This window comes from Haliaeetus albicilla, chromosome 20 (assembly GCF_947461875.1).
Source record: "Haliaeetus albicilla chromosome 20, bHalAlb1.1, whole genome shotgun sequence".
Taxonomy (NCBI): Eukaryota; Metazoa; Chordata; class Aves; order Accipitriformes; family Accipitridae; genus Haliaeetus; species Haliaeetus albicilla.
In genome coordinates, this window is record NC_091502.1 from 24161662 (window position 1) to 24177857 (window position 16196).

The window sequence follows — 16196 nt, forward strand, 5'->3', positions numbered from 1 at the left end:
CTCTGGCTTCAGGTCTACATGAACCTCATGTCTACTCACCCTTTTTCCATCAGGATGCTTTGAGGTCCTCCTGGACATGCAGGTTCATTTTGTCCTTGCGTTTGTTACCGCAGCTGATAACTGGTTGGGTGGAAGATGACTGGCACAAGCCCACCAACCCTGGTGGGCTCAAGCTGTCTTCATGGTTCTCCCCTCAATCCCTGCTGTGAAATTCCTCGTTTGCCATGCCCAGCCATGAAGATTTTCATCTGACATTATTCCAGTTCATTTCCTGTTGCTGTGGAGACCAATTTAAATGAAACTCTAGTATTTTGAAAGAGAATATGATTCTAAGTCATTTGCGTTGCAAGGTCCCATGCTAATAGCATTAGCATATTATTTGATTATGGTGATGTGTAGGGAATAAATTCCAAGTCCTTTTGCCATCATTGCATCTTAAAAGAAGAGGAGGAGAAAAAAACTCCAGGTTTTAGCTGATACTGAAGACTTTTACTGCAAGTGAACTCATAATTTCTGAATGCATAAAGCTTTGGGGGTCACAGACATTTTTAACCTCATGGCAATGAGAAATGCTTCCTGGAAGGGACCTTTTCTTTCTCTGCTTCCACTGAGCACTGTTAATAGACTGCCTAATGGGCAGGACTCAGGTTTTTAATGACGGGTAGAGAGATCCAGGGCAGCTTTTTGAGCTGTTTGTGTTTTTGCTGGAGTGCTGGTGTGGCAGAGCCAAGCTAGAGAGTGGCTGTGCAAGGTGCAATCCTCCCATCATTTGCAGAGACTTTTCTTCTTGCATTTTCCCTTCAACAGCTTAGGAATGGTTTTCCCTTCAGGACTTCTTTAGAAGATTCTGTTATGTGGACAGGGTATGCCCATACACCTAAATGAAAAAAAATTGCATGGAAAACTTTTTGCAGAGAGGATTGTTTTGAGAGTAAAGGCTGCAGAGATGGAAAAGTGAGAGCTGAACTTCCAGCAAGAAAAAAAACAAACCAAACTTTTTTTTTTTTTTTTTGAGTCTCCATCCCTAAGGGTATGTTTTCTGGGGATGAACTGACCCTTGCTTGCACTGACCACCAGGCCGCTTTGCTCACTGGTTCAGGGATGCAGTATTGCAGCCGTGAGGGTTAATGACTTCTTTTGTCTCCTCTTTCAGCTTTTGCAGTTGATGCAGCTGATATTGCCCCGTCTGAGCATGCCAGGCTCACCTGAAAAATCTGGGGCTCTACCACAACCCCCTGTCCCCATCTTCCCCCCTGCCCCCTGTGCAGCACGCACCTCCCTTTCCTTTTAACCCATTGGCTAAAATACACCCAGCAAGCAAAAAAATAACATTAATCCCAGATAGAGGAGAGAAAAACGGGGCCAGACTCCTGCGGTCTGGTCCTGAGCATGGGTGCAAGTGCACCCATGAAGAAGGGGGCTCTGAGAGGAGAAATTTGGGGAAGCTCTTCCTTTCCCCATTGCTGCCTTACTGAGCCATGGCGAAGCAGACCCTTAACAGTGCTGCTGTTTTATTGACTCCCCAGCAAACCAGGACTTACAATGTTTCTCCCCCAAGGTAAGGAGAGATCGAAATAAATTACTTCTGTAAAGAGCCGGGAATGGCAGTTCTTCTATAATACAAAGTGCAAATATTTGGGCCTTTCGTGCACTCCCTTGAATAGAAATGGTCCTAAATCATGCATAAGTAAAATGAGTTCACATTTCCTCCTAGCGAAAGTTTTCCTTTGCTCTCCTGGAGCATTAAAGGCCTACGCTCCTGTTGCCATAAAAAGGTCTATAAAATTTAAAGTGAGCCGTTAAGAAATCCGGGTTGGGATTATGCTTGGAATCATCCTTTCTCCTTCTCCATCCCTGCTAAGTGAGGCATGAACCCATGTTTGCTTAAGCAAGGAAAGGCACCCACATACTACTTGCAGTGAACAATGAGGAAGACAAGAATAAATTTGTTCAGGACCTAAAAGCAATTTTTTCCTGGGCTAGGGGATGCAAAGTCAATGGTGCACCAGCTTCTGGGCTTTCACCCTCTTCATTGGTGGCATGTTGGACCATGGCATTGCATGAAGACTTTGTTGGCATGATGTCCAACGGAAAGCCCGGTTAGGAAATGCCAAAATCACTAATCATCATCATAAATAATAATAACCAGTCATAATAACCAATGCAATCTCCAAAACAGGATGGTGGAGCTTCATTTCACACAGTGAGAAAGCTGGTTTGATGCTGGGCTGTCATGAGGCTTCCTCTGGCAGGAGAAAAAAACCTTTTCTCATATAAATGTGTCATCTCTTTCAATACCTCTTAGCTTTCAACAGCTTCAGCCCTATCCTGCAGCACTGGGCTCCACAGACTGCTCATACCTCCAGCCAGATTTAGTAAGGATGCCCCTGGCCTCTGCGGGAATCACATATGCCACCCCCAGAAAGCAGCTAATTCTGCACATCCCCATTGCATTGGTTTTGCCACCTTACCCCTACCCTGAAAAAGGCAAAAATATCCCCCCTTGAGACCACTTTGTGTTTTATACAGTTAGAGCCTACCATCTTTGCCCTTTCCCTCTGTTCCAGCCTTTTTTTTTTTTCTTTTTCTTTTTCCCATTTAATTCATCATCAAATTGGTTTTGCAATGTCAGAGATGATGATTCATGAAGCAGAGGGTCGGAGACGAGTTACTTCTGTGGAGCAAATGAAGCCTGTCCCAGCCCGTGCTGCTGCCCTGGGATTGTCCTTCATCCCCAGCTGTAGGTCATTGTCCCACTCCAGGGCTCTCAGATAAGGGTGTCCCAGGTGGGATGCTCAAGGTTGCGCGTAAGCCAGGGCTGCGAACATCCACGTTCATCTGCTTTTATCTCCAGCACTGAAGCCCTTATAACAAAAATAAATAGATGCACGCCAGGCATCCCCATCTGGCCAAATGTTAGACCTCCAAATATTGACACGAAAGGTTGAGCTCCACAATCGAGCGGCAGATTTGCTCTTTAAAGGGTAGCCGCCATGTGCAGGGCATGCTGATATGGTACAGAGCTGGGTCGCTGCCGCCAACAGGTGTTTCCCAGGGCAGGAATGGGATTTTGGGCACAGCCTCATCTCACAGAAGCAAACCTGTGTTCTCCAGGGAGAAGCATTGCATTGTTTCTATTGTGGTCTCTCTCCCTTCTGCCCCTTCGTCCTTCAACGAATTGATTGCTGTTAAAATAACTGAGATATATAATGCTTTGAGGTCAGGATGATCTGACTTGGCTCCTTTCCCTCTTTTCTCGCTCACTCACTCTCCAGCGCTGTGATTTTTCCCTCTGGTTCCCATGCTTTTCCAAGGCAAATGCTCCTACATTACCATTATTTTTTAGTTGTTTCATACAAATGCAAGCAGAACGCTTACACTAATGGGCAGAGACAAAGTTATTTATTGCCACTCATCTTTGTCACGCTGTCTCTCCCATCAACTCTTTCTTGGGTAGTTCTCCCCATCCTGGGTCGGATGCTTAAATAATTGGGGGATTTCACTGTTGTCAGTAGAGGAAACCTAAGGGGACCAGCTTAGGCTAAGTATCATTTAGATGGCTGAAACTGAGTAAGAGAAACCACGCCTTTAGCCCTCTGTGAAGCAAATCCCTGTCTGTAAAGCAGTGATGTTCCTCCTTTCCCTTGGCCACTCTGTCTTGACCGGTTTCTCAAAGCAGATGGAAATAAGCAGCAGAAACTGGAAAGGAAAATCTCAAAAGCCTGATGTTGCTTTTGTCCCTACCCTTCAGCTCCTCTGCAGTGGAGGATGCAGCTGTGCCCCATCCTCACTTTTGGGGAGCTCCACTCCCCCTGCTTGGCACCCAAAATTCAGGCAACACCCGAATATTAGGGTACCTGTGTCCTTGCACGCAGCTCCCCACCCTGATGGAAACCAGAGAGGGGAAGTTATCCAAATCAGATGCCCTTTCCCACTAACCTGCTGGAGGAAACCTTTAGCAGGCGACCCGCCAAGGCGTCCTCAGACTGACAACAGCTTTTCCGAATGCCATCCAACTCGGAGGCGATAGGGAAAGCTCAGTAAATAAACCTTCCTCGGGTGCCATGCTCATCCTCATGGCATCCCAGGGCCTCCTGGCAGCACAGTGGCATGGTGACTCATCCATTGGACATGTTGTTTGTTCTCTCCCTGCCAGGAGAAGCACGCGGAAGGCTTGTTTTGGTAGGGTTGTTTGTCTTTTTTTAATTATTTTTTTGTATTTGTGCTCGAGGAGTGAGCTGGCAGTGAAAGCAGAGGTGCAGGTAGAGTCACACGGGAGAAGGTTCCCCCTTTTTTCGCTGATAAATGACAGAGCTGCTCCAAAGAGTGGGGAAGATGATAGTGCATGTGCACACTCCGCCCCACGCCCTCCTAGGGATTATTTCTAGTAGATTTCTACCATTCCCTCCTGAAAAAAATCTCCTCGGCCATAATTTTTAACTGGCAGAAGGTCAGCAGCATCGTCTAAGGTGTTTCATGACCTCATTTGCCAGGGCAGATCTGAGGAGCCCTTATCTGCGAGGCCCCTTGGACCAGCTCACCTTTGCCAGCGCGGTGTGGGCATCATGGGGAATTTTGTGCCGCTCAGGGGTGCCAATCAAACCTGGAACCTTTGCTGTGAACTTCAACGGGAGTGCAGGAGTTTAGGTACATGCAAAAATCAATGCCTTCCCAGGGGCGTCATTTCAAGTCCATGGGATACAGGGAGTTGTAGTCCCAGCCTCTGCCACCAGCAGGGGAAAGCTGACATCGCAGCTCCAGTGAAAAAGGCTGTTCTGAGCAACAATTTCCAAAAGAGGCTACGTAATTATTTCACTCAGATAAGCCCAGGAACATTGTGTGAAGCTATGTGCACACAGCAATAGTCGAGCGCTCTGAGCAAGGGAATTCAGAGCTGTCAGCAAGGAGGGAAATATTGCTTTGGGGGATTGAAAACATTCATGAAAAATTCCTGGCTCCCAGCCTAGTTGGTCCCGTTGCCGGCCGTGCTCGCAGCTGCGTATTTTTCTTCGGGGATGGAGTTGCAAGGAGGTTTTTTTCCCCCTTTGCTGCAACACATGGCCAAAAAGGCACATCTTAACCTGGACTAGTGAGTGCTGAGCCTTTGGCCGACCAAAGTCCACCTGGCACTGTGGGGTTTTGCAGGGTTGTGCTGGCTCGTCCCCACCAAGCCTCTGGCTCGCTTTCTCACAGGGACCAGCGCAACAGCTGTAGCATGAGCCCAGTGAGATGTATGCATGCAAATCGTGCTGCTGACATCAAATTTTAAGTTGTGGGTGTCCAACGCCGCCTTTTCCAGACCGTGAGAGTCCAGTTCCCCGAACTCAGAGGAGAACCAGCCAGGAAATATGGGGTTAAGTTGAAACTTCCCACATGGCCCCACAACATAACCTTAACTCTTCCCTCCTGGGAATGGCAATAGGAACTGGAACAGGATCTTATCCCTCCTTGGCTGTATTTGACACATTCCCTCAACATAAACTCAAGTTCTCAACATAAAGCCAAGGGATTTGGAGGCTACGTCTACGCTGTCGAATGAAGGAGGGCCATGGGGTTATCCACGACCCCGAGGTGGATGGCTGTGAGGGATGGAGAAATATCATTCTTTTTGGCTCACGGTCGGATTGAGTTGAGCATCTTCGGTCACGATGCGGGCGGGACTGACACCTGGAGGCGTCTGGATGGGACGCCCCGGAGGTTATTCACTAAGTGCCCTGCATGGACATGGGAAAGGAGCGTTGGTCCTCATTGCTTGGGAGTTGGGCACTGTAGCATGGTGAGTTGAAATGGCCTTGGGACCTCTGGCTCGTAATTCACCTTGTATGCCTTACCCTGTCTCTGTTTCAGGCCAATGTGAAAGCACAAATGTCTTGACTTTTCCCTTTAGCATGTACGAGTGATCAAATACTATTTTTCTGCCTCGATTTCCTTTCTTACCCCTCTTTCTGCCCCCCAGCAGGACCCATCATCAGCATGTGACCTAGGCACATGAGCTGCCCTTTCTTCTAGTGCAAAAAAACCCCACAACATAAAAAATACAGAGAAATCTTGGCAGTCCCCTTCTGCAGCCACAGGATTTATCTTCCCAGTACTTGCAATACCCTCCCAGCCCCGTGAAGCAATCCATCTCTCACCTGCTATTACGGAGTTCATCTCACAGACCTAATGGAGTACGTGACTCCTGAATTGGCTCTCGCTAATGCTCTCGGTGGCCGGGTCGCTGTGGGAAGCGAGCTGGGAATTAATTTTGAAAATCAATGCGGACGCCGATAGAGCGGCTTCCCCCAGGGAAGCAACGTGCTTTTACCGGGCATTGCCACCTTCTCCCCTTTGTCCCCTGTTTTCTTTTATGTGGTTGGAGTGACTGTGGAGTAATTCATCCTGCTTTCAATGAGCACGTCTTTTGCACTGCGCTCTCTGGTTTTCCCAAATCAGACTGATTTTTTGGAAAAGATTAGGGTCTCCTGGCAGTGCGGGGTTCACTGGGCTCCTCAAAGTGTTGTGATTTGAATTTTCTGTGCCCTGGGGTGGTGCTGGGGACCATCTCCTCTGTGCAGCCCCATCTCTCCCCTTAGGCTCTGTTGGCACAAATAAGTCACTGTAATTTCTGACTCCTGAGTGTATTTTGGCCTGCCACGGCTTTTCCATGCAACGGCAAGTGCAGAGCCCACAGCGATAGTGTTGGAGGACTGCTCAGGGCAGATGGACCCCAACCCAGCGCAGTTCACAGTTGTCCCCAGAGGTGACCTTCATGCTGGGATGGGGACATAAAACTAACCTGCCATCCTCATACCATCCTTGGAAGAGTCTTGGCCAAAGCCCAATGTCATGGGCAATTCCTGGTTATGATTCAGGAGGCAGCAAGACCAGGGGCTGTTCCTGAGAGGCACTTTGGGTGCAGCCACCCTGTTTTTGGTAGCAACGTGGGTATGGACTCTACCACACTGGCTGATCTCAGAGCACTTGATTTGGGACTGACGTTTGGGACTCACAGAGCTCTTAAGACTCTTTTTCCAATGGGGATCAGTCTGCACTGCTATGGCATAAATATTTAATAAGAATGAGGGTCAAGGCACTGTTTTGTCCAAGGACACCGAGACAGCCATTTACTCCCATGAAAAGCACCGAGGGATCTTTAATGCCCATGCAAAGAAGATAGGAATTGGAGTTCTAAGCTCTCATCCCCCAGCATTAATGTCAATGTTAAATATTGATTCTTTCTGTGTTTAGCACAAACCAAACAACAAGAGTCGAGCCACGCTTTTTGGCTTTTATTAATGTACTTTTTCTGCATCGGGTGAAGTTTGCAGTAACGCCAGGAAAAAAAATGTAGCAGCAATGAACGAGTGGCAGACAGATCGATTTTGTATCTTGACACGATTCAGAAGTCAGTGAAAAATCACCCTGTGCGCAGCACCTCCTTGTCCGAGCCATGACAGCCATTTTACAGAGAACTCATTTATCTGCAGTGTAAGAGAGTCAGGCCCAAAATTTCTGGTAGGTTCTGGGATTTGAAGGAAGGAATGAAAAAAAGAGGTTGGAAATCTGTAAAATCCCCCTCATGCCCATGTCGGAGCAGGTTCCCTTGTGGGTGTCTGAAGTCAAATTTGAAGAGCAGGTGGACATCATGTTGGGGGAAACCTGGGAGCAATCCCTAAATCAATGGCAGCCAGAAAATGCGTGGATTTACCCAAGGAAAGATGGCCTTTTTGTTAGGGTTTGGGTCTTTTCTGCATTTTGCATCAGCACCAAATAAGTGTAAATCGCAACTATTATAAAGGGTGACTTCAGTGAACCGCAATGAGTGGTTTTCACATGCCAGGAGGGCATGCATGGCAGGGACACCATGCATTGTCTTCTGCATGGTCTTCTGCAGCCAGAGATGGATCAGCTTTCCCCAAATATTCTGCAGCTTATGAGTTTTCTGGGGTTTGGTGTAGGTTTTTTTTTCTTGTAATGGGGGTTTACAGCTTGGCTGTAAAAATTCATCCCAGGTTCAAATTCTTGGAGCACATTTATTAGAGGGCTGGAGTAGTCAGATGATTATTCCTGACCTCTGGGATATTCTCTGTTGAAATGAATTTAATATTTTAAAGTGTATTTCTCCTTGAGCAAGGGGAGCAGGCACTAGGAGTCACGCCTTGGGTCTGCATCCCATTTTACTAGCAGAAAACAGCTGGAACTCTTTTGATGTCACAAATTGAATAGAGAACTGGGGAACGTGGGAATATTTTTCATCTCTGCTGCCATTACGTCCATCCACATTCCCTGGCCTCAGTTTACCCAACTGTAAAAGGATAGCAGTGATGCCCTTACACAGGCGGATGGGGATGACTTTAATCACATTGCTAAAGCCACCTACAAAAGGTCTTTAAGAAAAGACAGAATAAGCAGAAACTGCGGTGTGAAAGCTCTTCTTTTCCTTTTCCTTTTTAACCAGGTTACAACAACCCACTGAGCTCCCTGTGAATTGGGCTGACATCCCCCAGACATCCCTGCAAGCTACTAAGCATGTGAAAAATATGATAAAACTTTAAAATATGATAAAATATTTATTTCCCTACATGGTACCTGTAGTTGCATGTGCCTCAGGTAGAGGAATCTGCTGCTGAGTGCATCACTCAGAGCCATAAGCAAAACCCCCTGACCTCCATAAATGCCGCAGCATGTAAGAAAGGAAAATTCTGGCAACGCAGGCTGTGGGGTCACTGCATCTGGCCGCTTACTGGTACGTTTTTTTCCCTTCACAGATACCCTGAGGAGCATCGCCTCCATGAACCATGCACCGCGGTCCTCCCCGGCAGAACTCAGCAGTGCCAACCACCACCTGCTGCGAGAGCGCAAGTCCTCAGCGCCGTCCCACTCCAGCCAGCCCACCCTGTTCACCTTCGACTCGCCCGCCGGCCACCTCCAGAGCACCCTCTCCGCCAGTGCCCCCCAGGACTACCTTTTCCTCCACCAGTGTATGAGCAGAAAGTCAGAAAACGCAAGGTATTGTAGCCCACCTGGGAGCAAACCTCAGGGGCAGCTGAGGGAGGGCTGGGGGTGAGTGGCTCAACCCACCTCCATCCTTGGAGGTCTGCAAAACCCAGCTGGAGAAAGCCCTGAGTGATGGTCTCATCTCATCACGGTTGGGAGGAGGAGGTCGGAGTGGTGACCTCCTGAGCGAGCTCCCAGCTTTCCTGGCTTTCTGGGTTGTATTAAAAACTGGCTCAATGGCCAGACCCAGAGGGTGGTGATCAGTGGCCCAAAGTCTAGTTGGAGGCCAGTCATGGGCAGTGTACCCCAGGGGTCAATACTGGGTCCAGTCCTGTTTAACAGCTTCATTAATGATCTGGATGATGGGGCAGAGTGTACCCTCAGCCAGTTTGCTGATGACACCAAGCCAGGAGGAGTGGCTGATATACCAAGAGGGTTATGCTGATACACCAGAGGGACCTCAACAAGCTTGAGAAATGGGCCAGCAGGAACCTCATGAAGTTCAACTGGGACAAGTGTGAAGTCCTGCACCTGGGCAGGAACAACCCCAAGCACCAATATATGCTGGTGGCCGTCCAGATGGAAAGCATCTTGGCAGAAAAGGACCTGGGGGTCCTGGTGGACACCAAGCTGAACATGAGCCAGCAATGGGTCCTTGCAGCCATGGAAGCAAATGGTATCCTGGGCTGCATTAAGCCAAATATTGCCAGAAGGGCAAGGCAGGTGATCCTTCCCCTCTACTCAGCACTGGTGAGGCCACATCTGGAGTGCTGGGTCCAGTTCTGAGCTCCCCTGTACAAGAGACATGGACAGACTGGAGAGAGTTCAGCAAAGGGCCATGAAGATGCTGAAGAGACTGGAGCACCTCTCCTGAGAGGAAAGGCTGAGAGAGCTGGATCTGTTCAGCCTAGAGAAGAGAAGACTCAGGGAGGATGTCATCAATGTATATGAATACCTGCAGGGAGGATGCAAAGAGGATGGAGCCAGGCTCTTGTCAGCGGTGCCCAGTGCCAGGACCAGAGGCAATGGGCACAAACTGAAAGACAGGAGGGTCCCTCTGAACATCAGGAAACACTTTTTCACTGTGAGGGTGACCGACCACTGGCACAGGTTGCCCAGGGAGGTTGTGGAATCTCCATCCCTGGAGATATTCAAAAGCCATCTGGACACAATCCTGGGCAACCAGCTCTAGGTGGCCCTGCTTGAGCAGAAGGCTTAGACCAGATGACTTCTAGAGGTCCCTTCCAACCTCAACCACTTTGTGATCCTGCAGACAAGGCCCTAATTCCTGCCTTTAACCAGAAAAACCACAACCAGAAGGATGGGCAGGGTTTGCACCGCTCTGCCGATCATCCCTTCCAGAGCTCGCTGGGCTTCGCGGCAGCCCGTGGTGCACAGTGTGGTATTTCTGAGCAAGCGACAGCTCTCTGCCTCCGGACCCAGCCGGTTGCCTTAAATAGCAAGGAGTTTTTTTGACATGAAGGGTTTTGGCTCGCGGGAACGGTGAGAAGGGAGGGAGGGAGCGGCGGTCGGAGCCCAGCTGGCGTGGGGTGAGAGCAGAGCCCAGGCTGCAGCCTCCACTGGGCTTTGCTGCTGCAGCTGCCTTTCCCTACCCGAAAAACAACAACTGAAAAAGGCTCAGAAAAATTAACTTCAGATGGACTTAATGGAACAGTGTTTAAAATAAAGGCCCTCTGACGCTCCAGCTATGAGGATACCTAAAAGCCACCCTCCGAGAGCCTGAGCGTGGCTGGGACCCGGAGGAGGAGGGAGCAAGCACCAATGCTTTGGTGGGCAGTGAAAAACTGGCCAGCGGCAGCTTCTGCAACTGGGCTAGAAATAATTGCCCTAATCAATGCCCAATGCACGGGGCCAGGCTGCAGGACTCCTGGGAATCCCTCCCCTTCCAGCTCCGGAGCTCTTACTTTACTCATCCATAAAATGAGGGTAATAGTAGCTAATTGGCAGGCAATGCTGAGTAATTAACCCATGAGATGTTTCAAGTCCTCTGCTGAAAAGACCCTGCCAGAGCAAAAACGTCTCCCGGGCAGACTGAGTTCCAAAGGCAGACTGAGTTCCAAAGGCGGCAGAGATTTGTCATATCACAGCATCACTTGTTTTTTCTGCAAATAAGCCCTATTTCTGAGCGCCATCTCGTGCTGGCTCCATGAAACAGAGTCCCTGTTGTCCCTGCAGAGTATCAATCCCGCTGGAGTCCTGTAAACCAGCATCTCCCAGCTTTTCCCATAGGGCTGGCACTTCCCCAGTGATTTGCTGCAACTGGAAACCCCCCCATAACCATTTCCCTTTTTCCCAGCATGGTGATTGATACAGGGCAGAACTCTTTTCCACGGGGAGATGTTTACATGGGGCTGGCTGAGCCCTTTCTGGCTGTGAGCATGTGGTCCCTAAAAGCCTGACCCACTCATGGTTATACCTCTGCCAGCAAAAAGACACAGCCCAAGGCTATCTCTCACCGTCTCCTGGTGTATATGCATTAGCTCTTCATGGCAGGGTAACCCTTTTTTGGAGCTTTGCTGTATCTTCTTCTTCCACGCTGCTTCAGCCAGCTGAGGGAAGGTATCGTTATCACCCGTGCTCAGCTCTGCCGCATCTTGCCCTTGTGTCCCAGCACTTCCAATGCAATGCTCACATTTCCCCAAGTCTTGCAGGATGGGGAGCTGCTTTGTGGTGGCAGGGGTTGAGGATGGGGGAAAGAAAAGTCCCAAGTGGCCAATTCAAGCATCCCCTGACTTGAGAAAATGTCATCTACTGGGGTTGTGGATGCAGAAAGCCAATCCCATGGGGCTCATCGTCTTCTGCAACACTGGAGTGTTGATAGAGGAAGCAGTAGGAGGGTTAAAACAGAAGATGAAACACCTTGGAGGGAATCAGCAGAGGAGCGGTGGATAACAAGCAGTTGTTAGAGGATCGAGGTCTCCCCAGTGCTCATCCTCCGTCCTGGCTAGTGTCCCTGGGCATGTCCACAATATAAATCAAGGAATTATTAGCAAGGCACGGACCTCGTGACCATGATGCCCTGCTTACCCTGCAGGACTCGAGGCCTTTCATAAATCTGAATTCAGCCCTGAGGTTCATTCTTCCTCCCCTGCGGATCAGGGCTGCAAATTCCAAACCCCAGCTGGGGACTGCCCTCACCTCCCCAGGGCTTGTCCCACAAGAGGACAGGGTGGTGGCATGGCTGGAGGCTTTGAAATAATCCCCATCATGAATTTTTCAAGTCCCTCTCAAAAATGTTTGCGAGACAGAGGTGAGAGTAAGCCTCCCTCCTGCACTGCGGATGGGCGGCCAATGCATGATGGCGATGCTGATGGGGTGGCTTTTTGCAGCCATGTCTTGGGTCACTGTCAGCTGGTGTGAAAATTGCCCTTTTGGAGCAATTTATATCTGGATAAAAGGCTTGTTCTTGCCCGTAGCCTTATCATGGAGCTGGGTGCAGGTACCTCCCACCCATGACAGAGGCATTTTTGAAGGTGTTTCAGGATAAAATGGGTTGTGGGCATGTTTGGAGGGGTCTGAGATGTTCCCATTGCCCTGGGGTTGGGCAATGTGGGTTGGGAAGGTGACAAATGGGGGGAGCAGAGCTCTGTGCACCCCAGGACCGGCTCCCCCCCCCATCTCAGCCCCTTTCTCCCTTTCGTCTGCAGAAGCGCCAGCTTCTCCCAGGCCACAAGGTCCGCCTTCTTCATGCGGAGCGACACAGCGGTCCAGAAGCTCTCACAGGGCAACGGGCACTGCGTGAACGGGGTTGGTGGGCAGCTCCACGGCTTTTACAGCCTGCCAAAACCCAGCCGGCACAACTCGGACTTCAGGGACAGTGCATATGACCTCCCGCGCTCCTTCGGTTCCTACACCCACCCCAAATCGAGCCTCACCAGCTCCGAAACCGATAACGAGGAGGTCTACACCTACAAGACTCCCAACAACACCCTATGCAAGGAGTTTGGGGAGCTCTCCACGGACTCCTATGACATCCCTGCCACCCCACTCTCTGTCTACCAGATCCCCAGGACATTTACACTGGACAAGAACCACAATGCTCTGGCTGTGGCCGCCAGCGACTCGCCCGCTGCACCACCCCCGCGGCCCCCGAAACCCGGGCAGACGGAGCCCCGGTGGGGCAGCCCGCCCCAGCGGCCCCAACCCGGTGAAAGCTTAGGGCTGGCCCCCATGGCAGCCACCATTCCCCGGAGAAACACGCTGCCAGCGGTGGAGAACAGCAGGCTGCACCGAGGTGAATTTGGGGGTGGGGAGCTGGGGGTGGCTTTGTTGGGTCTAGCAGCCTTGGACAGGTCAAGCCTACTGGGTTGCGGTAGGGCTGGCTTAGGTTTTGGCATCAACCAGGGGATTGGACGCAAAGAAGCTCTCCCCAGTCAGGATCTGGCCTTGGGTTTTGTATGCAAAGAGGCACAGAGAGGCATCCCCAGGGCTCTGCTCACCAGAGCCGCTCAGCTGGCTTTTGGCTGTGTTGTACGTTGAACCAAAACCCCAAACCTGCTTGCCCATGCAGCCCTTCACCAGATTTTGCTGATATCAGCCTTTTTTACCTTGCTTTTACTTCAGTTCATCACCAGGTTTATCAGAACGTACTTCAGCCTGGAGCTGCCTTGGTTTTGCTCACCAGACAGGGATGTAATTTTGCACATCTACAAGACACAACATCCCCAGTGCAGCAGAGCCGCCCTTCCCATTGGCCATGGATGGGCTGTGGATGAATGTGTCCTTTCCAAACCTTGTGCCTAGGATGAGATAGTTGCAAGGTAACTTAGAAGAGGTGGTTGGAGAGAAAACATACTGTAAACGATACACACAGATCCCTGAAATGCCTCTTCCATCTCGTCCTACCTAAATACCAACATTAAGGCTGAGATCAGACCCATGCTCAGCAGTAGACAGACCAGTCTAAGAGCTTAGCACCCCCTCCTCACCCCATCCTCCCCTTACCGGAGGCTTTACATCTGCTGAGCGAGCTGTAATGGAACTCTCCCTTAACACAGTTTTGTCGCCGTGATCTACCTTATCTGACATCTTTACCCCTGGGATTTTGCAGCACTTTGACAGAACCAGGTTAGGTCCGCGTGGCACATGCAGTTGTGTGGATGCATGAGAGAGATGCTAACTGGGAGTGAGCATAGCAGGGAGTCTGTCACAGGCTAAAAACCATGTCTTCCCACCAGCATCTCAATCATCAGGAAGAGATACTGCCCTCCCAGTACCTGGATTTTGTTTTCAAGGGCCCCTTTTACTAGCAGTTGCATTGGGACACATTGTGCATTTGTGGTTGTGTTGCAGCTTCTTCTTGCGAGACGTACGAATACCCCCAGCACGGGGGAGGCAGCGCTGTGCAGTCAGTCGAGTCAATGAATGACGGGTACAACTCCTACCTGGTGAGTTGGCCTTGGTGTCGGCCACCACACTAAAGGCACCGGTTGCACCTTATAGATTCAGAGAGAAGTGGGTTCCGGGTTGGACCTCACAGCCCAGTCCTGCAGAGTTAAGTCCAAAAGGGTTTTATTACTGATTTCAGTTAAAACCATGGTGGCCTGCAGGGTAGAGATGGAGGGACGACCACCTAACCCAGCACCACATGCAGAGTTTTGCTTTAGGTGCTTCCACAGAGTGTGTCTGCCTGGAGCTTTGACCCAAAAAAAGCACCCAGGAGTTTGGCTTCTTCCTGAAAGCCTGGGATGCTGCTGAGCTGAATTTTGACGTATCGCCAGAACAGCCTCTTTTGTACACTTTCTAAGACTTCCTGAGCTGGAAATGACATTAAAGCAGCCTTTCATATTGCTTTTTAGTCATGGCCAGAGCCCAGGGAAAAATGACTTTCCAGGTTAAGCATGCTTCTGCAGCTCACTCTGATCATGAGAAGAGGCTCAACTCTGGCCAATTAAGACCTTTCCCTGAACTCAGGATGTTGCAATGTCTTGGAAACAGCTGAGGTAGGCCATCTCAGTGCAAACTGATGGCCGAGGACGGGACAGACCATCCCTTCCCTCTGTGCTGATATTTTAGAGCTGGTCCCACCTCAGATGTGTGTTCGGTGATGATGAGATGAAGGGGTTTGTAGTGGGATGGGGTTGAGTAGTGTCTGATGCTCACAGCACGTCCTCCCACTTGTCCCCCAGCAAGCCAAGGCAGTGGTGGCCCGCTCCCACAGCACCGACTCCGAGGACAACTATGTCCCCATGAACCCCGGTTCCTCACCCTTGATCCACACCGAGAAAGCCAATGACAATGCCCAAAATCTCTACATCCCCATGAGCCCTGGGCCGCATCACTTTGACCTGGTGGGGTTGTCCTCGGCCACCCTCCCCGTGCATAAAGGAGGAGCCATGGCGCAGTGCCACAGACGGTTGAGTGAGATCCAGCCCCCGCCAGTGAACCGCAACCTCAAACCCGACCGGAAAGGTAAGAATAGTTGTTTGTGGGCAAATCTTTCCAGGAACCCTTCCGTTCTTGTAAGACTTCAGACTACATCTGTCATCTTGCGCACACGCAATAGAATCCTATGTGAAGTGTGCTTTGCTACGGCCAGCACAGTCAGACCCTTTGGATCTTCCCCATCCCCTTCCTCTTTCAGGACGACTATGGTGCAAATGCAGCTTTCATGGTGCTTGAAGAGCCCATCTCAAGCCCTTCCTGGTCTTTACAGGAGATGCATGTCACAGGCAGGATCTCCCCCTCTTTGCCTGCTCCCCTCTTTACTCTCCACCCCAAAATTTCTGTGTTGTATTCAGATGACCCAAATTTCTCCTACTGTTTCCTACTGGCTGGCTCTAGGCAGTTCTTCCATCAGGGCTTTGACTGCATTCTCCAAATCCCTCCCCAAACCATTGCCTGACAGGTCACCAAGGAGCTGCTGAGAAGGAGGGCTTCCACCATTAGGGTCTCAACACCTAGCCCCATCAACACACTAGGCGAGGGCTGGGACTGGAGTGCAGCGCTCTTCTCTTCCACCTAATGAACCATCTGTGATGAGAAGAAATTTCATGTTATCCTGCAGATGTCCTTTCCCATTCCCTGTGGGGAAACGCTCTGGCGGGAGGCAGCTCAAGGCCAACAGAGCCTGGTCTTGTCCCCATCCGATGGGTTATCACAGCTCCCTAATGAATGGGTTTATTATACTCTGGGGGTGTGGAAATTTTTAGCAGATCTCCATTCCATGGGAAGCACATTCCCCTTTTGGGGCCACC

At 50.2% G+C, this 16196-nt stretch overlaps 1 protein-coding gene across 5 annotated transcripts in view; it reads left to right on the plus strand.

The window, feature by feature from the left end:
* GAB2 (GRB2 associated binding protein 2) overlaps nucleotides 1-16196 on the plus strand; it is a 108202-nt gene that overhangs the window by 79642 nt on the left and 12364 nt on the right. For all 5 annotated transcript variants that reach the window (XR_011329008.1, XR_011329007.1, XM_069808542.1 and 2 more), the window contains 4 exons: nucleotides 8751-8991; nucleotides 12648-13234; nucleotides 14293-14387; nucleotides 15129-15411. Coding sequence is in view for 3 of the 5 variants with exons in the window: in XM_069808542.1 (XP_069664643.1) it covers nucleotides 8751-8991; nucleotides 12648-13234; nucleotides 14293-14387; nucleotides 15129-15411 (1206 nt within the window). In the remaining 2 variants the exon portion in view is untranslated. The remainder of the gene's footprint in view (nucleotides 1-8750; nucleotides 8992-12647; nucleotides 13235-14292; nucleotides 14388-15128; nucleotides 15412-16196) is intronic.